This window comes from Pyxicephalus adspersus, chromosome 6, assembly GCF_032062135.1.
Source record: "Pyxicephalus adspersus chromosome 6, UCB_Pads_2.0, whole genome shotgun sequence".
NCBI classification, from domain to species: domain Eukaryota; kingdom Metazoa; phylum Chordata; class Amphibia; order Anura; family Pyxicephalidae; genus Pyxicephalus; species Pyxicephalus adspersus.
In genome coordinates, this window is record NC_092863.1 from 68,636,708 (window position 1) to 68,663,397 (window position 26,690).

The window sequence follows — 26,690 nt, forward strand, 5'->3', positions numbered from 1 at the left end:
GGAAAAATGTTCAACCTCCAGCAATAGTTCATGTTATGGGTTTGATTTAATAAAGGAATGGAGAAAGTTACTTTACTAAAGTGAATGCTTATTTATTATGAAGATGTGATGTACCTAAGGTGAAGATAAACTCACATTTTCAGCTTGGGGTTTTGGATGATATGACCCCAGGTTATACTGATCTGTCTGGGTTTTACCTTAGTTTATCCCCCCTAAACTTCCAACCCTGTCATAAATCCCCCCTGTCCACCCCCCGCTGGGCTCTTCATCTGTGAGGCAATGAAGAGGAGACTGAAGGGGCTCATGGGTGATTGACATAATCAATCAAAGAGAAAAAAACCACTAAACTAGCTAACCAATCTTTAGGAATGAATTCAGCAACAGCAGCTCCTATAGTATAGGTGCCCTTCAATCACATGGACAGGGTCCATTCTCTCAAAAGGCCACATAGGCCATATCCTATGGTGTCATGGTAATGAGGGACCACATTTTTTTGGCTAATAACTCACTGTGTACAAACCTTCATATCTACTTGAATGTTGGTCGTAACCTGAAATTTTCAGAATACTCAGTATTCCATCATAGCTACTAGCACCCAAACTGTCAATCTCTCCCAGCATTAAAAATATGCAGTAACAAGTTCAAAAACTTGTGAAAACACAACATTGGAGGTGCTACTTCAAAAGCAAGTGTGTCTTCAAGCTCTAAATTGAACATGCAAATTATTTACCTTGGGGGGCCACTTACATAGCAAGGAGCATTTGGGTGGGACCCCTAAATGTATGCCAGCCAGCTAACAAAACTATAACTGTCTTGCTATGCTAGCCTGTCTGCTTCCTTTCTTTAAACCAGGGAAACGTAGAAAACCAAAAAAGTGGGTGCAAGTGGCGGATACTTATGGATAAAATTCCCTAAAATCCCATGACTATGGCATCATTATAACTGCCCATCAAAATTCATTGTTGTGTATAATATTTTGAATATTGTTGGCAACCTTCTCATGTTATCTTTTGCCGTCACATATCAACAATGTCCCCCTAATGTATGATGAGCTGATGACCAATGGTGAAAGTTTGAAATGAGAAGAACAATACGCTGGATAGTAGTGACATCATGGAGTTTTACTCAAGTATACTGAGACTCTCATTCAGTGGCAGCACTCCATTACATGATCACCTTTTCCATACCTACAGCTATGCGACTCAAAGCACAAACTGACTAGACACAAGAAATGCACCTATTTTTCAGCACAAACACAAAATAAGAGATATATTTTTTAAAGCAATGCTTAGGAAGAGTTTACAGTTCTAGATGACCCCTATAAGACAGCAAATATTAATATTTTGAGTTCACATCCACTATAACAGTGATCTCCCAGCTGATGTTGCTTTAATCTTTTATTAAAAAGCCAGACAGCTTTGGGCCCATAACACTTCATGATCCACTGCAGAAGTCCTATGCTGTGTTATAGCCACAGTCTGTATTGCTTACCAACTAATTGGCAACTTCCTAACTTTTAAGGAAAATAAACTGCTCGGCTACTGACCATGGTAAACTCAGTTACTATATTCCAATATCAATGACAACAATATGCAAAACCCAGAGGAAACATATTACTTCGCAGTGGAGAATGTAGAAAATGCTCCTACCTACTTTTAAAATAATAGCCATGTTTGTTTTAAAATCCTAAGTCTCATTCTGTCACAGCAAGGAAAATTGGGAGTGTGCTGTGCTGCACAGTTCCCCAATTGTGGCCTGCTGAGCAGAGATATGAAAGGAGGATTAGGAAAAGCATTGTTTTTTATTAATTTAACAAGTTCCATTGTAAGATAAAATGCACACAGGAAAATTGCTGGACTCATGATGGTAAACTGTGCAGATTACATAGGAATTTAATACACTTTTCAAATAACATTGTCACCTTATGTTTTTCATATGGATGGGGAGAGATGACCTTTGAGATGAATTGAACGGGATGATAGAGTCACAAAGTTAACATGGATTTTTATATAAGCATTGATGTCAGATCAATTTGCTAAGTGAGTTTTGTGAAGCACAAGAGGGCTTTATGATTCCTGGTGTTTGAATCATAAATTGAAAGAAGAAAACATAAGAGGGTGGCTTTTTAGCAGAAAATTTATACACATTGAAGGAAAACACGTAATGACTGTCATTGGTGACCAATCATTTTTAATGAACAGGATGATGGAAATAGAAGATAGTTACTGGTAGAATGTATTCAATACAACCTGTTAAGCAAAAAAATGAACAAATACATAACATCCTATGCAGGTTATTATATTTGGGACACATTAGCTTCTTCTGTTGGAATATAGCATTTTATTTATAAACCATCTAAAGATTGACAGTACTGGGAGCTAGGAATGCTGCCTTTATAAAATAAAATAGATCCAGCATATGGTATATTACCATAAATAAAGTGAAAGAGTGATCTACTGACATAAGTTCCAACCTGTTCAGTAATCTAAATGTTCACTATAGTGATCAAATACATTTACTGCTACTTATTAGGTACGCTTTGCTAGTGCCAGGTTGCAACAACCTTTGTCTTCAGACCTGCCATATTTTTTCATGGCATAGTTTTAACAAGGTGCTGGAAACATCTCTTGGGGATTTTGGTCCCTATTGATATGAAAGCATCACACAATTGCTGAAGATTTGTTGTCTGCACTGTCATGATGTGATTCTCCTGTCTCACTACATCCCAAAGGTAATCTTTAAACTGAGATCTGGTGACTGTGGAAGCCATTTGGGCATAGTAAAATCATTTTGATATGATATAAGCTTTTGTGTACACTGCAGTCATAAAGTAATGTGCATGGTTAGCAACAACACTAAGGTAAGCTGTGTCACTTAAATGAGGATTTAAGGAGTGCCATATACCTATCCACCACATTATAACACCACCACCACCAGTCTGAACCAGTGATACAAACAGAATGCATCTATGCTTTCATGTTGCTGATGCCAAAATCAACCCACCATTCAAATGTCACACAAAAATCAAAGCTCATCAGACCAGGCAACACTTTTACAATTTTACAAATCACTTGTCCATTTCTGATGAGCTTGAGCTAATTGTAGCCTAAGGCGTCTGTTCTTAGCTGACTGGAGTAGAACCAGGTGTTGTCTCCTGCTGCTGTAACCCATCTGCTTCAAAGTTTAATGTGCTGTGTATTCAAAGTTCCTCTTCTGCATACTTCAATTGTAAGGAGTTGTTGTCTTTTTATCAGATCAAACTAGTAGGAACGATCTCCTCTAAACTATGACAGACCAGCCTGTATGACATCAACAACCAAGGTCACTTAAATCCCCCTTCATCCCAGTTCTGATGCTTGCTTTAAACTTTAGTGGGTTATGTTAATGACATCTACATGCATAAATAAGTTACTGCCATGTGATTGACTGAAAAAATATTTGTGTTAACAATCAGTTAAACAGGTGTACCTAATAAAAGGTCTGGTGAGTAAATTTTACTTATGATCAAACTACAACTTTTGATATAAGATTTGATATGATATACTTATGATATAACTAAAATTAGAGCTAATGATATCCAGCAATCAATAAAACTGTGCCTAAAATGACCTGTTACCTGACCTGTTAACAATTCAAACTACGCATATGAAGAAAAAAATAAAGCAGACGTTACATATAGTTAAAACATGAAAATTAGATCCAGGAATATATGCAGCTATAGTCCATATTTTGACTTGGCAACATCTCCTTCTGCCTTTCTCTTGGTAATTAAATATGATAAATGGATTATCTGAGCAATAAGAAAGTTTTAAAGGTGGGAGAAGGCATTAGGCCGAATCTTAAAAATCATCTCATCTTCAAAAACTGCTGATGGGAAGGCTTTTTAAAACAGAAGAGACTTTGTATGTCTGTCAGCTCTCTGTTCTATCACATTGTCAGATACTGAGTTCATGGTTCTGTGACAAATATGCACATTGGACCTGGACAATATGCTGTGCATTCTTGTTGATTATGGCTAAAACCTTTTGGGGTCTCAAAATGGACCAAACTTTGCAGCAGCTTACTTCCAGTTTCACAGGGGAAGTCAAGATTTTATATCAATTCAGCAGTTTGTTCAGATGTCTTTTTAGTACATTTTTTGTTAGTTTTAAACAACAAGACAAACAACAAAACAGAACCAAGCAAGGTATAGAGAGATTAACAACACAAACACAACACAAAACAAGGAGAAAATAACATATGATAGAACCAGATAACACATTTATATACTGTAATAAGAAGCAAGAGTTAAAAACCACAGAGGAGACATCTTTATATATAAGTTCATATACAGTAACTGCGCTATTTATTGGTCCAGACTCTAAAATTAAAAAAAACAGGGTTAGCAATATCCCCACTAAATAAAATATCAGAAGAGTTCTACCAAACAAACAGACTGTATTAATGCACAGGAATATCTAAGTATATGTAATTTTTTTCCTTATTTTTGATGTTGTCAGTATGGTTTTGTTTTTACTATTTTGTATTATTTCATGAAATGCCTAAAAAGTCGCAATGTAAGCTATGATCAAAAAACAAATATATGTTGGGGATATGTTTGCTGGAATGTGAGAGAGATGTTGGGTTTGTTTTTACTATTTTGTATTTTTTCATGAAATGCCTAAAAAGTCGCAATGTAAGCTATGATCACAATTTCAGTAAAAAAAAAAATATATAAGTTGGTATTATGTTTGCTGCAATGTGAGAGAGATGTTGGGTTCGTATGAGTGCAGGGGTACATAGTATCCCTTTACATATTCCCAGAAACAGCTAGGTCAATTCTAGATATGAACATGCAACACAAAAAGTATCTTTATATAATTTTTTCAACTAATATTACCCTTGCAGGATCCAGTGATGACCAAAGATGACATCCCCCACCCCTTAAATTGTAAGTTCTTTTGGGCAGGGTCCTCTACTCCCCCTGTGTCACTGTCTGTGTATGTCTATTTGCAACCCCTATTTAAAGAAAAAAGAAAAAGGAGAAGAACAGCTTGTTTAAAAGCCTTTTAAAGTTATGTGTCTATCCCTCACAAAACATGAGAAATTTTAAACCTTAACGAGTACAATAAAGTCATACAATCGTACATTAATAAGACATGATGCAACAGTTCAGATAATACCAATTATGCCAATGCAATGTATTTATAAAAAATTAGAGGCTAACCAGGATCTTGGGGCTGGATTTAGCTTGGTAAAGTTAGACATATATTTAAAGCTAAATTCCAGTCTTACCTTCAAAAAGAAAAAAGGTAAATAAATGGATCATTCTTAACATGGTTGTAGGACATGCAAAATAATAATAAAACAAACTGAATGGGGGCAGCAAGTTTATTGGAATATTAAATAGGGGATTCCTGATATTCACCCCCTCACCCTGGAATATTAGTACATATAACCCCATACTCATTCCAAAAAAAGGTTAGGTCAAGCCTAGAAAAAACACAGTAGAAAAAATATCTAGTACTTTTTTAACTAATGTTTATTTTCAGCGCCCTGTGATGTCCAAATATGAGACCTCCCTGACGACCCATCCCTCTGCTAAATAAATGTTCACTGAGGTCCTGGCAACACTATCAAGACCTCAGAATGAATGACTTATTGGAGTGAGTGAATTATTGACAGAGTGTAGTAGTAGCTGTCAGGTTCACAAGAAACAATGCATGGATCTTATGGCATTATTAATAATATTATTATTAAACAGTATTTATAGAGCACCAACATAATATGCAGTGCTATATATTAACCACCTGGGCGTTACACTGATGTCTAGATTTCTGTTCCAAAAGCGTTACACTGTTTTTCATGAATTTGTTTTTTTTAATTGTAGACCTGTAACTTACAGAAATATGTCCTTTGTATTCAATCCAATACAAAATGTGTTTGAATGAGTTTCAATTTGAATTTCCCACACACGCGCCGACGTCATCGCCGAGGGACACGCACACGCTACGGACGGAGAAGAAAAAGCCGGCCGGCTTCTTCTTCTCCGCCGGCCAGCTTCTTCTTCTCGGAGAAGGCACCCAACTCTGGAGGACGACACTGGAGATCGACGCTGGAGGACGATGCTGGAACACGAGGCTAGATGATCGCAGCGGGACCAGGTAAGTGATCGATAAACCCGAACTTTTCTCACTGTATTTTCATACAGTGAGAAAAGTTCGGGTTTATCGATAATTGTAATTTTTTTTATCACTCAGGTGGTTAATATACTTTAACATAGGCAGAAAGGGTGAACCAGGAAGAGGGACAAGCTCTTTCTAAATAATCTAGTAGTTCACAGCGCAGTACTCAAGTGGGAAACAAACCCAACATGTTTTGCTAATAGACAATCTTCTTCAGGAGTAAGTACATGTTATCTGTAAATAAAAATAATTATCAACAAAAAACATATATATAAATCTATCTAGCAAAAACAGACAGGGAACAGCAGGGAAGGAAACAATTTATCCAATTTGTCCAATTTAAATAAAAATATATTTGTATTTGGGATGAAAATTGACTTTGATGAATATATATAGTTATGGCTATACCGGTACCAGTAAAACCCATACAACACATGATAATATATTGGAAATGTATACAGACTAGGAGTTTTTATGTTTCCAGGTGGTTTCAGAATGAAGCAAGATGTTACAAAAAGGTAAATTACACACAATAATATGGTAAAAAAACACAACATTTCTTCTATCAGATGTGAATGAAAGAAAACAGCAGGTCTCCTTCACTGCATATGATAATACAGGATGGAAAGAAGTAAATAAACAGATTTCATCTAAGTTGTTCTATAAAAATCTGACAGTTTGTTCAAACTACCTGCATGTTTTACAAGAACTTGAAATGAAATTTCTGTGTACATTATAATGATCCAAAATTTCAAGGAGACTAAAACGAAGAGTTGAAATACCAAAAAACAGGATAAGGAAAACCCCATCCTTTGTGTTTGATCATTATAGGGTGTTAAACGAGATCTCAAGTCAGGATGAAGATACCAGGTAATTTTAAATACTATGCTTCAGGGAAAATGCTAAAATAACCACTAAGGCCCATTTACATGTATTGTAATACATGCACTTTTTTTGTGTGTAAAACTTGTTATTGAAAAATAGTATTCCCACATACAAAAAAAGTGAAAAACAATTTGTTGAGGAAGTAGTGGATAGTTAAGACTTTTTTTAACAAAAAAGAAAAAGCTGAAGAAAGAAAGAAAAAGAAAAGCAAAAGCAGGAAAGGAGAAAGAAAGACGATGCATGTGATAGTACACAATACACAAACATAGTGGTTAGATTCATCCAGCAACACAGATCTCTGAAAACATTAGGATATCCTAACACAAAGGCTTTCTTTATAAATTATTCCCCTGTCCATTCGCTCATAATATTTGTTGATTTCATATTCATTTGCTATTGTGACAGCTGTGCATTTTTGAGGATTGGCCTCTAGGTGGCAAAATGAGTCCTTGTTTTATTAGGAACTGAAAAGAGACCTGTAGAGCCGTGGTGCCCAATCTTTTGCAGCTCGCTGACCACTGAATGGACAGAGTCCTGCGTCACTCAAAGAGGAAGACACTTCACCCAGAGTGACGTCATGATGCCAGAACCCGCCCGCTCTATCTCTCAGAGTGGGGGGGTTCTGGCATCCAGAGACACAACGCGCTCACCGCCCTGAGCCTGCAGGAAACGTGGTCAGCGGCTCTGGCCGGTGGCCTACCCCAGCAGGGTCCTTTACTAGCCAGAGCCGCAGACCACAGCCGGTCTCCGTGCTCTCATGCTCTCTGGGTTTGGGGACCTCTGCTGTAGAGAGATACAATCTTCTGTCAGCGAATTTCAAGGGGATTGACTGGGTGAATAATTTATAAATAGAGCCCATTATGTAAATAAAGAAAAACTTGAGTCTTAAGGTGCATAACGCTCTCAACTAAATCCTACTCCAGCTTTGTGATCCAGCCATTCATAAAATATGGACTGCCTGCATTATTGCAAATACATTAACACAAAAGTATGAATGATCCTCTATAGTTACACATACACATAAACTGTAAAAGCATCAAGACACACTGGCAAGTCATTGTTACATGGGTAGTCGGGCTGAGAAAAGTCCATTGTTTTTAATCAATAGTGGCACAGTCCAATAGTTCGGAAGAGGTCAAAAGAATTTGCAAAGCTGACCTAGGGAAGTAGAGTATAGTAGTGTACTAGAACAATACAGGTAGTCCCCTGGTACATATGAGATAGGGACTGTAGGTTTGTTCTCAAGTTGAATTTGTATGTAAGTCGGAACAGTTACATTATTTTAATAAATGCAATTAGGACAGATGTTTGTCTTAACATATTTTTAGGTAGTTACTGTATAAAATCCTCACTGTGGGCTAATCACAAACAAAACAGAAAAAGCAGAAAATACATTAGGCGGCCTAGACATTCATTAAATTCTGGAGCAAGCTGTGTTTTGATATGCAAGAACAAACAACTGCAGAGTTTGTCTTGGTCACTAAAGAGTTACAAGAGGTTACAGAACAGCAAAAGATTTCTTCTGCAAGTCATGCGAACCGCCCCCACCCCCCATCAAGCCTCTGTCCTGCACATGAACGAGCAGGGAAGCCCCATTTGTATCTAGGAGTCGTCCATATGTTGGATGTCCTTAATTCAGGCACTACCTGTAGTGGCAAAGTATTAAAAGTGTGAATGTCAATCGGAAATATCAAAAGTGCCTGGATTCCAACTTTAGGCAGGTAGAACACCTCAGATTTGTAATTCACTGTTTATTTAGCTGTTACTTCAGCGCTTGTTTTGTGTGCAGTACTGAAGATCACAATTGACACTGCAACAGGTGAGACTATTTTTTCCGTTAGAGCCATGTGGATTGAGCCTGGGGGTCTCCATTAGATCAACACAACAGAACAACACCACCACTCATCGTTAACCGATATTTGCAAAACTCAATAGTGAAAAGTTACTTGTGCAGTATTGTTTTATTTTGTTTTTTGCAAAAGCATTTCTCATGAGTAAAAGAATTCTTATTAGTAAGGTGATTATGTTCATATATATAGAACATAATTGAAAAGAAGAATCTAACAAGCAGCCACCCACTGGATTACCCTAATTGAGTTCCATAGAATATATGCATTGTTATAAGATCGCCCAAATTTAAGCCTTGTGTTGCTTTGCTTTTTATTTTATCTGCACAGGACTGGCTAATTAAATTGAATCTTCACACATTTCTTTATGAAAATTCTTACTATCATTCACTTCAATTATCCATTTCCTCTTAATTTACTTAATTTGTTCATACAAATGAATAAGTGAATAACTGAAGAATCCCAATTCCTTTACCAAATAAGCCTCAATATTCTGATCACTGAGAGAATGTCCAAACTTTGATATCAATGTAGGTTCTGTAGAGTCGTCTTACCACTGTCCCGTGAACAGGGAGCTGAGCGAGGAAGCAGTAATGATAAACCATAAAAACGCAGCTTGATCCTACTGACCAACAGAGGTGTGCGTATCACAGGGAGAGCTGGCTATGTAATTCTTTCTTGTGTTAAGCTTTTTGCCTTGGAGTCCCACTGTGTTATTTTACTGTCTGAATAATAAAGAACCACAAATGGTTACACAAGACCAATTTTTATCAAGGCATTTGTGTTTTATATGACGAGGCGGTCTTTATAGATTTCCAGTTAATATCTTATAAATGACATTAATATCAGCAATCACAGATTTTTCAGATAATAAGAGGAACTAATCAGAAAAAAAGATACGTTGCTGTTTGAGATGATTGCCGTTAAGCCTAGATGATGATTTTACTGAGGAAAAGGAAAAATAACATTATTTATCGGGGAATGTAGGCAATGATTGCTTGTTCTTGTTTTTTTCAGAAAATTCCACAGGCTAACATGATGAAATCCTTACGCTGATCATCTTTTTGATAGTTCTTTTTTATTATACATTTTTCCTAAAAGGATCATATAATAAAAATCATCAAACTTTTACATGTTTTATGTTATCCTGCAAAATTTACAGCGCGGTTGCTTGTATGTATCAAATCGTGCAGCCAGCATTCCCACTGAATTATCTCTGAAAAAATAAATGACAAGACAGAGCACTTTAAAAGTGTGTTACATTTTAGAATGTATGCAGTCATGGTCGGTGGTAGAGCTTAGCTCTGTGACTTAATTCTGTGTTTGTAGCTTGTTTTTGCATTCTAAGATGCTCAGTGTGTAGGTCAAAATCTGGCTCTAAAAATGTTTTCGTTGGGAGAGCATATAGGCCATGGATTAGTGTCGAAGAAGCGACACACATTTACCTACCTACTCGATTAATAAGTTATTAAATGTCTCACCAAGCTTGATGGCCTTGGTCCATATGGGTGGCCTCTCCTTACCTCTACAAGGTGTTTATAGTGTGCTAGTTCTGCTTCCACATCCATTACTGTCTCTTTTCCTGCTATGTCAGCTGTTACATGGAGCTGGAAGATTTCTGCACATTGCTCTTCTCCTCATTTATTGTCATGGCACAAATTAGTTGGTGAGCCTTAATAAAAATTTTAAAGCATATCCAATCACATCAGTTACTGGTGAACCTAAAGTATACGAATGTATATATGTTTTGTACAATTTTCAAAAGGTACATGATCTACTGAGGCACAAGGTAAGAATCTCTGTGTACATTTAAAATTTACAAACAACCAGTTTAAAACAGTTGGGCTGCTTTACCAAAAGAGTTGAGAATCGGCACATAATGAATGATATGGGTGTTTACTACAACTATCCAAATATGTGAATCCTTAATTGTGTACAAAAGAAATAATAAAAGATGGAAGGAATATGTGAACTCTATCAACAGTAACAATATGATGGGATAGAAAAAAAGGTCAAAATGAGGGTCCAGAAAATGATAAATTCAAAACTGTTGTTGCTGGGGGTATTACTTCCTTTAGTGCCCATAGCAATACTGGATTGAGTGTTACGTCTCTGCAGACAGAAGTAATTAGTGAACACTTTAAGCAGCATAGGTATGACCCCAGACATATAGGTAATGCTGTGAGCAATCCAAAACATAGCATGTGGTCCAGCAACAAGTGTTTCCAAACAAGATATAAATACACCAAGCAGTATAACACAATTAGGAGCAGAAGACAAGGTCAATCATAGAGCCACAGGGTTAAAGGCAGATAACAAACATACAGTATGTCAATAAACCAGGACAGCCAGGAATTAGAAGCAGAAAGTAGGGAGGGAGTAAATAGGGCTAGCAACCAGAGAGCAGGGAACAGAGCCAGGTACATACCAACACAAGAGCAAGCTGAGGATAGTATAGCAGAAGACCCATCAATTTCACAAACAAAAAGAAAGGTGATGTCCTGAAATATGGAAGACTGAAGCCATAGCAGGGTTTCTAACAGATGGGAAAGATGTGAACAAGGCTAGATTTTAGTAATAATATTTAAATAGCATGTAAAGCTCAAATGGCAATGTTGATTTAGTGTATTTTTATTGTCATGTAAACAATAACATAATTAATAGCTTGCAGAAGATACGTGCCTCTTACCTGGTTTTAAGATTTACCCTTTGGTTCTGGTCCTTCAGATGCAAGAAGGATGCAATTTAGAGGAAATATCTGTAAAAAGGGGGAAATCCCCTCTCGACCAGTTGTCCCCCAAACAAGATCACTGTTTGTTTTGCTCAATACGATAACATTTTGTTTTATGATTAAATATGTGCGGTCCATGTCAATTTGCACCTTCCAGTTAGAAAAGCGGAATGTCATTTGATTAATAGTGGGGTTTTGTTGCCTAAAATACAACTGGGCTTCTGTGGATTTAGGGATCATTTACTGAGTTGCTCCGATCACATGGGCATGATGTGCCAAGATCCATCACAGATTCCTGGCACACAACTAAAGGTTATTTGTGCAATTTTTGAGCAGTTTGGTAGGTTTACCCTATTACTGTGCATTATATTTTATATTGTGTACCTGTTTAGGTGGATGATCCAAAAAAACTGGAATGGAAATGCTAAAGGATTGAATACAAATAGCAAATGATTTTAAGAAATCCACTGCAGGTTTGCTGAATCACCCAGGTTCACTGATGAAAGTGCATCCTCTCCAGCCTTGAAGAATTTAAATAAATCCGGCTCTTTGTATATGCTGTCATTTATTTAAATCACATGGGAATAGTATTGGGATTTATAGACTAAGAATAGCACGCTGTGCTTGTTCACCTTAATGTAATTATATTGTTTATCACAGTTTGGCTCAGCCACTGACTTTTAGTCTGTTTAAATTATTCGAGAGGAAATATCCTGAGAAAAACAAAATGCATTTCCACAATTTCTTTTACTTTGCCATCCAATCAAATGGAGTGTTTGTCTTTTATGACACAATCTAGATGGTACTATTTAAGTCCCATTTATTTATAATAATTAAATGGGAGTTCACATCTATTTATTAACAATGCTTCTTCTAAAATACATTTACTTGTCTAGAGGTGTGTTCACATAAAAATAGTACCTGTGAGAGAACACAACAGGAGGCATCATTTTGTATGATTCTTTACAAGACATAAATTACATTTCAGCTTTGCTCAGAATAGGAAATCTGCAAATCACAGAAATTGTAGGAGGGAAATTTAGGATCTGTATTATAAATATTTACCATTTACCTTTTGTTCTAGTGACGAGTAGTGGGGATCCGATAGTTGATCCCAACTCATATTGGAGCTATTCCAACCTCGGATCAGGACTTGGAATTTGAATAATCTGAGCTACAATCTGACATTTAGCTGTCACTCACATGTAGAGTATGATAATCTATTGTGATGGCTGGATTAGCTGAGCCTTGCTATTTGTATCCATGATTCCTCCTTCTCTTTATGGCGGTTTGTGGAAACAGATCAGATCAACCAGATCTCTGAATTTTTCTATTTATCTCTAATGACAAGTATTTTGTTTTTCTATTATTTCTTTCATGTTGGCAATGGTTATCAGAAAAAGGGAAAATGTGAACTCAAAAAAAAAAACCTGACATGGGTTCTAATGCTTTCCTATGTTACCAAAAACACTTTACCGCCTGACAAACGAAAAATTGCTTCTAATAAACAGCACATATATATTTATACATATATAAAAAGTTCCTCACTGTTACATTGTAAAATATATTTTAGAAAAAGTCACTAAAAACATGACACTCAAAAAATAATATTTTCTAAGGGTTTAATGTTACATTTCTAATCAGCTTGTTTTATTAGAAGTCTCGGTATCTTGTCTCCTGTGCCATGGTATCTCACTTATTCTATTGCCAGGAACAATGACCTAACATTGAAATAAAGGCACTAAATAGTCAGATGGGGAATTTACAATAAGTGATCTCCCTAATAAAAAACACCTGATAAATATAAATAATATACAGAAGCTTGGACTCAGTCCTGCTCTTTTTTGGGTGATCCCTCTGCTTTCATCCCCATGACAGTACTTGTGGCATTCTGTATAGTCCACTTTTTTCCTCCTCCGCATTCTTTGTACTTGAGTCCAGATTGTGTTTACAAACATCTGTACATCTCTGTTCAGCAAATGAAGTTTATTGCCTATTGTCTATAAATAATTAGAAATTAGGTTTGCACATAGGTTGCACCTGGCACATATCTGGCCATGCCTAAAAGTAAAGACTATATTGGGCAAATCTAACTGTACTGCTGGAGGGTAAGGCACTTTGACAAGATTAAAATGTATACCCTACATCAGTCCAAGGCAAACATTTGGAACCCTATTGGCCATGCCTTCAGCACCTTTACATTGCTCTGTCTGCATTGTGACCATTAATCTTAGCCTCAGCTCCACCTAGTGGACAATTAGGGGACATGCAGGCTTTGACATTCAGAATAGAAGTTTTTCCTGAGAACAGATTCCAGTGCCTGAAGTCATACCTGCAGATTCTTGAAATCATATGTTTTCTGGGATGTGGATCTGGTATAGCAGAGTCAGACTTTTGAGAGCTGATTTCTCAAAGGAACACTTATTATCCCCTTTAAAACTGATACAAACATGGTAAATAAACTCTAAAAATAAAAATGTTATTTTTTTAAAGAGCATTTATTAAAATATCACCTGATAACCCTGCCAAAAAGGTGGCAGCAAGGTTGTAAGGTGGCAGCATACTGCCCTTGTCTCTCACTTTGGTTCCTACATTGTCATCCTATTACATGGGATTCCAATAAAGACTTGCCATTAAAAAAGTAAGCAGGCATGGCCCATCCCTAATCAATGAATCAATTGTTAGATAGGTAATTTTTACTCCACTGTAAACCGCTCTCCTATTTGTTCAAATAAAACTGAAAGCACAATTGTCACGGCTTTAAATTGATGGTTAGATTATGCCTTGCTGTATAATTATTCTATTGAATATATGATCACTTTAAGCCATTATAAAGAACCACAATATGGATGATATTAATGATCATAGCTTCAGCAATCAAAGATGATCTGAGGTCATTTATTATATAAAAATATTTGTTGATCATGTATCATTAGCATTATTTAACAAATAGCATGGTTTTGTGATATGTTTGCTGAGCTTTCTCTGCTAGTAATAAATGGTTTATTTTTTCAATAGAAGAATTTTTTTGTTCCTACAGAAGAAAGTTTTTTTGACAATGCTGCCATCTGGTGGTATTATTGGAAACTTCCACCAGCTTCTAATTATTAAAGAGTTCACTACATTTGGTATAAAGCACTCAAATTACACAGAAAGTATGAAAATGATCAAACAAGTAATATATGAAATTGCAATGGTAAACACATTCAAGATGCTGCCAAAATATTTTTTTATTAAAGTTTCATTTAAAAATATGGCGAAGAGAATATTTTTGCAGGTTTCAGGTGAAGTTTTTAGAAAAATTCTTAAATATAAATGAATTATTATAATTTACATAGTCAATAACTGGATTTCAGTTTAATGTAGTCAGTCCAATTAGGATTATCAACTTGACAAGCATTTATTCAACTCATTTTCAATTATTATTATTAATAATAATAATAATAATAATAATAAAAGTAAAAAAAACAGCAAAAACAATCATAAAACAATAAGACTAAAGGTTCTAATTTCCAGTTTTGTATGCACATCTAGGGGTCAATTTAAAAAAGGGTTCACCCAACTTTATTCCTGAATTTGCACTTTGGCATCAATGGGTAAAAAAAGATGAATCATTAAATCATGAATACACATGTTCACAGTTCAGAGTTCACAGTACACTTATTGAAGCTGGTGTTGAAATGTATAAATGTTGGGTAAAAGGTGGATGAATCATGGTTGTGAACATTATTTAATTGACCATTAGATTGAAGTAGGTGCTGGAAAAAGAACATTATTGTAACCACTCTTGTACACATGGCTTGGTCACACCTATAACCACACTTTTAGCGTACAACATGTTTTTTTGTTTTTTTTTTTTGGTGAGCATTTTCTTTTTTTCAGCATTTTTTTTATTACATGCATTTTAGTGCATTAAGAGGTAGGTGTAGTTGTTTAGTCATGTTACACACTTTAGGGTACTGTTGCATATGTTTTGCATTGCACCGCAGAGAAATGATTTCCTTAGACTATTGCTACTCCCCTATTGTCCAAACACAAGTAAGGAGTGGAGAAGCGAACCAGCTGTATTGCTAATTACAGTAGAGTCATGCCACCAAGCCACAGGGCTGTGTAAATCACAGGAATGGCTGGGGAAAAAAAACCTTAATACAGTACAAACAACAGAAATCATATAATGAGTTTAATTGTGTATTTAGCTTTAAATAGATCCAAATATAAACACAATGCTTTGTCCATATTGTAACAAAAGTAAAGAGTGTACAAATTTAAACAGGAGCATTGCTACTGAATACGTTCTCCTCTGGAATAAGGCCATATATTTTGCTAAGTATGCAATATGCAAAATGATGTAACACTATTTATAAGACAGGACATATGGGCAGCCCGGAGAACCTGTCACAGCTAGAGCCCCTGGAGCATAGGAGAATGCAAGACCTGACACAAATGTCAGGAAGTGCCAGAGAGAATGCCCTTCAACAACCTCCGGCTATACAATGATAGCCAAATAGTTCTGGGTCACTCCAGCCTAAGAATAATAAAGCAGGGAAGGAGTGACTAAGTTTGAAATTCTTGTAATGTGTATAGTTAGTGTTGTTTAAATAAAATAAGTAATGCAGTAATTTATTTTTTAGTTTTCTGTTCCATTTGTAGAGGTTTGATTTTTATTTTTTGAGCTTGGATAAATAAGCATATACCTTTTTTAAAGCACGACAATCTCATTTAACATTTATTTATATGTTAATGTAAATGATGTCTTTCATTATTTTAACACTCAGTAATCCTGCCTTGTCCAGGCATTTCCTGATGCCGGGTGATAATCCTATATTCCCATTTCCCAGTTGTGTATTATTCTCTCACACAGAGTTCTGAAGGGGACTAAAAGTAGCATTTTTAGCAGATATCACAAAGATTCACTGTTGTCACCATCATGAAACCTGTCATGGAGTCATTGCTGAATTGTATGGACATAGAAAGTGGCTGCAAAGATGATGGAGATTTCCAACGCTTGTCCCTTTCTACAATAAAGCCCTGCCTAGTCACAAATTTTTAAAGTGAGGCTTTGGTCCGACACAGAATATAGTAATGAACTGGGCATTTACTTAAGAAATACCAATACCATTTATTAGTAGAAATACCATTCAAATAAACTAGTAAACCTTGTTTGTATGCCATACATACCTGTATGCCTATTTATACCATTTAGGCATGTAGGCAACCTGCACTGTACTACCAGCAGCCTGTCTCAAATTTAAAGGCCTTTAGGAACAAATATATGTTTTTTTTTAGAGCACCTCAGCATTCCACATGTAAACTAGTACAGCCTCATCCCAGTCAATTTTTACTATGTATTTTGTTATCCTTTTGTGTTTCTTTATTACCCGACATGTTGGAATGATCTAACCTTGATCAGGTATGTTTACATTCTTGGCTTTGTTGCTTTTTCGTTGGTTTTTGTTTTTTCATCATGTGCCTGGTTAGTGTAGTGTAAATCTGTTTTCACCAGTGTAACATGAAGCTGCACCTGTTTTACTGCAAATGGCCATTCTGTAATTACCAAGGACATAAAAATATTGGGGTTTCATTGTTGCTTCTTCTGGCCACCACAGAATAAACCTAGCTTAATGTAGACCTATCACTGAGAGATGACGTGAGCTGCCATTTGGCTCCAGAAATACACCTTGGTTGGTGCTCTGATCCTCAGCCTGTATTACCTTCTAAACCCCTGACACAGAATAAGTATGTAGCTCAGGTGTTCAGTTAATATTGTGTGTGACTGACACTACAAAAACCAAAAGATCAGCTTTACATCAAAGAAATCAGCATTCTTTAGGTTAGGTTCACACTAGCGGTTTTAAGCATTTTAATATTATTTTTACAACTTTGAATGTTTAAAACTATTTGCAAAAAATTGGCTGTGACTGAAACTTTTGGGTTTGTTTTTTCTCTTTTACATGCTGGGGCAGTTTTGCCACCCAACCACTTCTATAGACTTGAACTGAAACGCTTGCAACCCGAATACAAGCTTTTTTGTTGTCGTTTTTTGATGCCTGCAATCCTTCAGTCAAAAAAGAAACTCAGCAAGACATTACAAATACCTGCAAATGTATACAAATATCCGCAGAAGTGTTGGCAATCCCAGTTAGCTATGAATAGGAGGTGGTAGTAAGTGCCTGGGAGACATAAACCCAAAAAACACTAGTTTATTAATATTCTAATAATTTCTCTGTGACAGGTCCAATTTAGAATTGATGGGCAGCACGGTGGCTCAGAAGTAGCACTCTTGCCTTTGCAGTGCTAGGTCCCAGGTTCGAATCTCGGCCAGGACACTATCTGCATGGCGTTTGCAGGTTCTCCCAGTGTCTGAGTGGGTTTTCTCTGGGTACTCTGGTTTCCTCCCACATTCCAAAAACATGCAGTTAGTTTAATTGGCTTCCCCAAAAAATTGACCTTAGAGTGCATTGATGACATATGACTATGGTAGGGGCATTAGATTGTGAGCTCCTTTGAGGGATAGTTAGTGACACGACTATGGACTTTATACAGTGCTGCGTAATATGTCAGTGCTATATAAATACTGTGTAATAATAATACATGGTGTACTTTTTTGTACAACCTGGTGTACACGGCATTGTGTTGTATTTTGCCTATTTGAAGTTTGCATAGGAATATAAGTGTTATATGTCATACACATTATTATAATTCTCCATAATGGTTTCTGAACACCAAATTTTGCAGAACACACAGATAAACCCTTATCCCTATAGGATATTTTATGCTTAGCCTTCTTTATAAATCCCCAGACATTTTATTAGTTGTCATTAGCTACATATTTGTCAGATCAGTATGTGTATTAGAGGAAGTACAATGACACAGATAGATCTTTGTGCAAGGCAGGGACTGTCCCTCTAAGCCAAGGACACTCTGCTATAAACTCTACAGTAAGGTCAGCTGCCATAGTTCTTAGTATACATGCTCAGCATAATATACTCCTCGCTGCTTTCTACAGAGTCCTGAAGGAAGGAGGCGCCGCTCTTAGGAGGTGTACGGTACACGGAAGTGTCTTCTTTTCCCAGTGATCCTCCAGCGGTCGTCCAGGTGATTTGTGTCCGCAGTCCCCGGTAATGTCTCGCAGCTCATACACAGCGGTCAGCATGAGATTGCTGAGACTTGTAGTCCCCCAGCAGCTGGGGAAGACACAAGACTTGTAGTCCCCCAGCAGCTGTGTTATGTGTGGAAGGGGCGCCCAGTTACATAAGAATGTGTTGTGTAATGGGAGAAGAAGCAGAGAGGAATCTTAAACATTGCACATTCTTCTAGTGATAGCACACAGCCATCATATGCAGATTATATATATATTTCATGTTGGTCTGTGTGTACACACTGCAATGGATTATGGGTAATGGACAATAGCGCAGGGCCTGGTCACACAAGTGTATTGCGTCTGTGCAGAACCACACGGGTGTTAACACAAAGTTTAAGATGTGTCGGTGCATTGGGTCCCCTATTTAATGTATAGCGCTGCGTAATATGTTGGCGCTATATAAATCCTGTTTAATAATAATAATTGGTTTCCATTTGTTGTTAATGGCTCTCATCACAAAGTATACACAAATGTTTATGTGTTGGGCTTACCTATGGCTGTACCCACATTAGGATGTCATCGTTCATCGTTCGGCTCTGTTCTATGGAGAGGACGAGTGAGCGGCACCGCGGCTCTTCTCCAATAATTTGCACAGCGGTCATTCCCAATCAATATTCATGAATCTGCCCTGACTGATTGATGAACAAGGTCAGGTGACTGCTGTACACATGGCAGATTCTTGCTGAGACACGCATTTTCAGAATTGTATACCATGCAGCTATAAAAGGAGTCCACAGCTGATATACAAAACTAAACCTCCAGCACTGACATCTGCACCCAGTTCTTCCAGGTCCAGGTCTTTGTCCATCTTGATTGGCCAGGCCAGAATGACCAGCACATGTGTAGCTCAGTGTACATTCAACCAAAGATTGTGTGTGTGTTTTATTGCAGAAGAGACATCGCCTGTCCCATCTACAATAAAAAACCCATCTACTCACAATTTTTAGCTTTAGTTCTACTTTAACAATCAGCCACAACCCCCATTCTCCAATCAGGGAAGATAAAACGAACATTTGCTTCCATTTATAACTTTACTTTGTAGGCAACTAACCCCTAGGCCATTTCAGGGGTGGGCGGGAGCACACTAGGCCGGACTCTGAGTCCTGCCCTAATGGCTCCACCCACCACTAGGGAACGCCCCCTGAAGTGAAATCCCCCTGCTCCGTATGCATTGCGGAGGAGAGGGTTTTACCTTGAGGGAGCATTCCCTATTTACCTCGGCGGCGGAGGTATCAATGCCCGCCGCGGTAAATAGGGGAGCAACAGCAAGGAGGTGGCTCTGGTAGTTCCTAACGCCCCCTGGCAGATCCGGTTGGCAACCTGCTGCTCCGGAGCCACGGGTTGACGGCCGGCATTAGGGCAAAACGAACTACCGGCTAGGCCGTATCTGGCCTAAAGGCCGGCGTTTGCCGACCCCTGCCTTAGAGTGTTTTATTAAAGTATTTCTAGATCCAAGGCATTCTTCTTTTTTTAGCTATGCCAATTGGGGGAGGTTTGGAAATGCTATTATGTATTTAAAGTGGACCAGTCACAGGGAGACAATGGAAGCTGCCGTTGCTGAACTCCATCTACAGAATGCTAATTGCCTGGATGTAAAGCCGATCTTTTGGTTTCAGTAGTGTCAGTCACACACAGGAAACAAGCATTCAGATAACAATTGGCAGAACACCTGAGCTGCATACCCATTCTGGGTCCGTGATTTAGGAATTCCTGGAACTAGGTCGGGAATGACAGCTTACACCATCTCTCAATAAAAAGTCAATTTTATGACTGTGTTCCTATGAAGGAAACTTACTCTAATAATTACTCTGTTCCCCTATATTTGTCCCAGTGTATTCAGAAGTGAAGGATATCCAGAAATCTGCATGGACTGAATCAGTACAGGAATGTGGAATAGTCCTGAACGTTCTACAGATTTCCTCTAACTTCCTGTTGTGTATTGGATACAAGTGAAAGGAATTATGTCATATTAAAGACGTTTTAGAAAGCCTCTGTAGCACAGTGGCTCGGTTTATTAAAGCCCTGTCACCTTTATAGTCAGGATCAGCTGGTTTTCCAGGTTGATGCTGCTGTAGGAAGGAGATGGGCCATGTCTACGTACAGACATTCAATCATTGGCGTTGGAATGGATCTTTCACGATCCTTTGCACAAAAGACCTAACAAGTGCTGTACATACAGCGTCGTTCTTCTCTATGGAAAGGGGAGGGGGAGAGCGACGTAGCGGCACCCTGCTGTGCTCTCTCCCCTTCACTTGTATTACAAACAAACACTCTTGTTTGTGGATTGGCCAGGACGGATCCAGGAACGATGTCAGACGAGCTCGGTACGGTGCCGGATTCCCGTCCGATACTAGCCCTGAGGCAATTATTGCAAGAGAATTATCTAACTTAATATTAAATTGGAACATCTTTGTGATAGAAAAGTTTCCTTGCAATTGAAATGACTTCAGGCAGTTGGTATGGATCTATTAGTGCTAGGTACAGATGTTATAATGAACGATCAGTGATATAAGGATGTTTTCTATAAATAACTGATTAGCACACAATAGTATACTGGTAGTCCTTGGGTTAAGGACATCTGACATATGGACTCCTCCTAGATACCGGGCTTCCCTGCTCACTCGTGTGCAGGACCAGCCTTGTAGGGGGGAGGGGCGGTTTGCATGAAAAAATAAATTTTTTGATAAGCACAGCTGAGGTTGTGGGTGATCTTAGGGGTGTGAGCTTTTTCTGCAGCTTTTTGTAACTCTTTACTGACCAAGACAAATTCTGCAGTTCTTTTTGCATATCAAAGCACAGCTTGCTCCAGAAGTTAATGAATGTCCAGGCTCCATAAAGATTTTTTTTTTTTTTTGCTTTGTTTGTGATTAGCTCACAGTGAGGATTTTATACTGACACCACTCTGCCTAATAATATGTTGAGACAAACATCTGTCCTAATTGCATTTTTTAAAACAATGTACCTGTTCCGACTTACATACAAATTCAATTTAGGAATAAACCTACAGTCCCTATGTCATATGTAACCCAGGCACTATCTGTACATATGATCATTCACAGACCATTGTTAAGAGATCGGGTAGTGATGTATCACATTTCTTCTCCTCACACAAAGGTATCCTAAAACGGCCAATAATTCACCATCAGTACACACACTAGATAACAACAGATCATTGGACAAACTGATCCGCCAATATAATCATTTTAACTAAAGCCAAAGTAAATTTTATAATCAGAATACCTAAATACAGTGTAAAAAGCAAAGTGGTGGAAAGAATGTCAGTGTGATCGGTGTTTCTACATTGTCCTTACATTTTAACTAAGAATCCTGGTTTGTTCTTATCATCAGACACAAGTTTCATCTACAGTTATCTACAAGGCTTCATTAGGCTGATATGCATTGATCTCTCTCCTATACATATTGTGCTCAGTGTTTCTCAGCCAAGATTTCATGAATCCCTTGGGTTCCCCCAAAGGCTGCTAGGGTTTGTTGAGAAATCGTTGACACCAATGATTTTTTTTTTTTGTTTATCCGTAAGTATGACATTCTTCCCACTGACCAGCAATGTATGGGTCATTATTCCTAATGATCACCAAGCTAACGTTGTGTGAGCTATGGATATAGTAATTATAGCCAGGGTTTCCTAAGACCTGAATGTTTGTTTCCCCCATGTTTAGGCGGTTGAAAAAAGGCCGCATTAAAGGGTAACTTGTCAAACATTTTTGTAGTTTTGAGTTGGAGAGCATTGGAATCTGCTTTGCAGCACCCAATGGATAGGTCTGGTCGTTGTAAGTGAAGCTAATCAGTATTTGCAAAGGAGGTTTAGACTTTCTGGAGTTTGGACTTTTCTGTAACATCTGTTACAGGAATGGCTGAACAGGATTGACATCTTTCAATATAGTGGGTATACCATGAAGCCCCTGGAGGAGAGGTAGGAAGAAGAGGCAGCCAGCTTGTTTACATCCTCAAAGAGGGGAAGGGGTCGCTGGAAAGGTAGGAGCTGCAATCTGTGCTGCTACGATAGTTAACATCTCATTGTAGAGGGGACATTTTTGATTTTTTACCTTGCTTAAAGCAGAAATAAACCCAAAACAAAAAAATCACACTTACCTTCTCTTCCGCAGAGCAGTCTATCAGTCAAACAGGTTTCTTCCATCCGATCCCGTATCATACTGGTATCTGTCTTTGGCCCGAAGCAGAGGAAGTGCCAGGCGCCAACATCATTTTCTCAATTCTTACGGGTTCTTCTTCCTGCATCACCCAATCTCACACTGCGCAAGCGCAAGATCAGGTGACGTAGATTACAATAAAAATTGCCCATGTCACTGAGCATGCATGAGATTGGCAATTTTTTGTTGTATTGATGAAAGGGCTCCTTCTGCTTGGGCATGCGCAGAAGGAGCAGTCAAGAGCCTCTCGGGATGCATGACATAGGTTTCCTGGGAGGCTCTGCCGAGGCAATCAACAATTAAAGGGGCGGTGCAGCATCTTTTTTTTTTTTTCTTTTTAAATGGTGTTGCACCTAAATAAAAACAAACAAACAAAATTTTTACTTTAAATAAAAGGGTTGTCTAGGTTGTTTAGGTGCGCTTTAAGGACTTTGTCCCAACAACGATCATACTGACATTCTGTCCATCACTTTGATTTATACACAGTATTCAGTTACTAACCTGATTTCAGAATTTGTCTTGGCTTTAGTTAGCAGCAACGCTTCAAAGAGTTTCGCCCACCAGGGGAACATAAAATACAAGGCCAGACAGACATTTAGATGTGCCACAAATGATTCATGGTGTGTGGAAACTACTATATTTTTTAATGAAATGTTTGTATTGCTCCTGAAATCTTTTTATTAAATGAGAGTGACCTATATTGTGTAGCTGGTGTCCAGGAACCAGTAATGCAATGATCTTGTTGTTGTTTTCTGTAATAATACTGTTCTTTTCATGTGTTTCAGAAATGCAGAATCCCAGGAAGGAAATGGTTGATCAGCTGCACAACATCTGTGCTCAGGGCGATACTACTAAGTTGTTTGCTCTTCTAAGTCATTCATCCTCAATCATTAATGAAACCGCTGAAAATGGATGGAGTGCTCTTATGTTCGCAGCTAGGAATGGACACTTTGATGTAGTGAGGATGTTGCTGGAAAAAGGGTAATTATGTGTCTTACTTTTCAATTCTTCCCAGGCAGGCTTATTAGTTGCATTGATAGAAAAAAATAATCTCCTTTCCCCCATTCAGTTTTCAGCTATTCATTTGTACAGAATCTTTTTGGTGCTTGAAAGGATCCTAGCGTCAGAACTTGACATCTTTTAATTATACCTGGGTATGAGTTCAAGCACGCTGATTAGTTGGAATGCTTGCTTTTGCTTAACAAAAAGTCCCGCTTTGCAATTCTCCAACCATCATTTTAAGTATGTGTTTTGCTCTTCTGAGCCTTTTAAATCCTTGACAGAATTATGGTCCTATTTATTGGACAGTGCATTGTAATATGTGGGTGCTTTGTACACATACATAAAAGATAATAAAAATGTTAAAATAGTGTGTGTATTCAGTACCTCTCTGCAGTACATGTACATTACCCAATGTTGTGTTTAGCTAAAAATGCAGTACTGGAGTATACCTGTTTTCTGCCAGAATTACACTCTTCCCCTAATTTCCTGTAATAAGCTTATAAGACAGGGACACTACTGTACTGACATTTCTAGCAGTGTTCTAAGCCCTGCCTATTACTGCATTTGGTTCACAGAGCTAGTCTCCTATATGGTATGTGGATGAGGAAAGGAGGGGTTGCTGTGCATTAAAAATAAAAAAGGCTGCCAACACTGATTAAATAGAAGAACTGTGTTGTCAACCCATACTGAAAGTGGGATTAAAGGATAAAATATGGGAAAAACCCCACCTTCATGGAGGCTCAGCATCACATGTGAGTTTATACCTGTTACAGTAATGTTGTCAGCAGGCCTAAAATATGGTATGAGATGACAACAGAAGGGTTTAAAACATTTCATTACTGGTTGTTACGCTAAGTACACACGTAAAATTTTTGTCGTTGAAAAGGACAAAAAACTAAAAGATGCATAGGCAAGCATTGTACATACAGCAGCATTCTGCTCTATGGAGAGAGGAGGGGAGAGAACGAGCCAGTGGCACCCCACTGTGCTGTCTCCCCTTCACTTGCATTGCAATCATTTGTGGATCCACCAGGACAGATCCATGAACGATATCAGACGGCCCCTGTACAGGTGCCAGATTTTCATCCAGTATCACCCCTGAGGCGATAATTAGCTGAAATTATCTAACGTGCGTAAGTAGCCTTGGGGAAAAGGAGGTACCCAACAAGCCAAAATATTTGTAACTTAAACCTCCACAAGTTTAACTGTTTTACTAAAAAGTTAGGTGTACCTACCTTTGTATCATTCCTCAGCTGTTTATGCCAACGTATGGCCTTTCAAATGTGCAGCAGACAAGAGGGAGGGATTCATGTTAGCCATAACATTCTAAATATATCTCAAATTGAACCTGTTACTTGCATAGTTGTCATGTTGATACACTGACTTCCAAACGTTGTTATTTTTGTTACTATTGATAATAAACTTCATTTATAAAGCACCAGCATAATACACAGCGCTGTACAAAAAATAGGGACACTTTATGTTATGTCACAAATCTGTAATAACTACAGACAGTGATTCACAGAGGTATGGTAAATGACACAATTTTGTAATACACCTCATGGCAGCTCAAAAACCAGACTGGAGGGGGTCAAGGAGAGAGTTGGTGCTCAGGTAATGGGTGAGTCTTTATTAGACAAGCCGCTGAAGAAATTTGGAAACATATGGGAGAAGGTAGATGGGACGGTAGCTAGAAGGTAGGGAGGGGTCTAGTGAGGGTTTCTTCAGGATAGGGAGAATTATGGCATGTTTTAAAGCGGAGGGGTAGATTCCAGTAGAAAGGGAGAGTTTGAATAGTTCGGTTTTGGCAGGGGCCAGGGTGGAGGAAAGGGCACGGAGTAGATCAGAGGGAATTGGGTCAAGCGGACAGGTAGTAGATGGAGATGATGACAGAAGAGATAAGACTTCATCCACAGTAACAGGGCTGAGGGAGGTCAGTGATGATTTTCAGGTGGAAAGAGTGGATATGGTTGGAGTGACCGGTGAGCAGAGACATCATGTCTGATTTTGTCAATTTTATCTCTAAAGTAGGTGGGCAGAGAATGTTGTTGTGGGGGGAGCAGGTGTGGGGTTTAGGGGGTAGTCAATTGTTGAAAAGCGGCTGCGTGGGTTTGGAAGCTTGAGAGGAAGTGACAGCGGAGAAATAATTTTGCTTGGTTGCATTGAGCTCAGTGTTAAAGCTTTGTCGCATGGCTTTGTAGTCCATGAAGTCAAAGCTGATGCCAGATTTTCTCCACTCGCACTCAGCTGCACGAACAGTCTTTTGTAGCTGTTTGGTGTGATTGTTGTGCCAGGGACGGGGGTTAACAGGACGGAGATAGCGGAAGGTGGCAGGGGCAATTTCATCCAGAGCCAGAGAAAGAGTGTGGTTGAACCGAGTGGCAGCTTTATCCGGAGATGTGATTTTTGAGAGGATTGGGGTTAGGGACATAAGGCAGTTGAGAATAGGCTATGGTCAAGGTTACAAATACCTCTCTGCCATTGACCAGGTCTGGGATGTGGCAAAGGGGGGCAGGAGTTTGATAGGTTGAAGGTGATAAGGTAGTGATCAGAAATGGGAAATGGAGAGTTGTCAAGACGGGTGAGGTTGCAGTTTTTGGAAAATACCAGGTCTAAAGTGTGTCCGGTGATGTGTGTGGGGTCGTTTATGTTCTGAGTCAAATGAGGAGGCAATGGAGAGCAGTTTGGCTGAAAAAGGATGGTTGTTCTCATCCACTGCAACATTAAATTCACCGAGGATGAGGGTGGATA

General features: G+C 38.3%; 1 protein-coding gene across 1 annotated transcript in view; it reads left to right on the forward strand.

Moving 5' to 3' along the window:
- Positions 1 to 18,631: 18,631 nt before the first annotated feature.
- The window catches only part of NUDT12 (nudix hydrolase 12), a gene marked incomplete in the record, with an annotated part of 16,945 nt that continues 8,886 nt past the window's right edge, over positions 18,632 to 26,690 (forward strand). The window contains 2 exon segments of the mRNA XM_072416112.1: positions 18,632 to 18,745; positions 23,723 to 23,918. Of these exon segments, the coding sequence (XP_072272213.1) occupies positions 23,725 to 23,918 (194 nt within the window).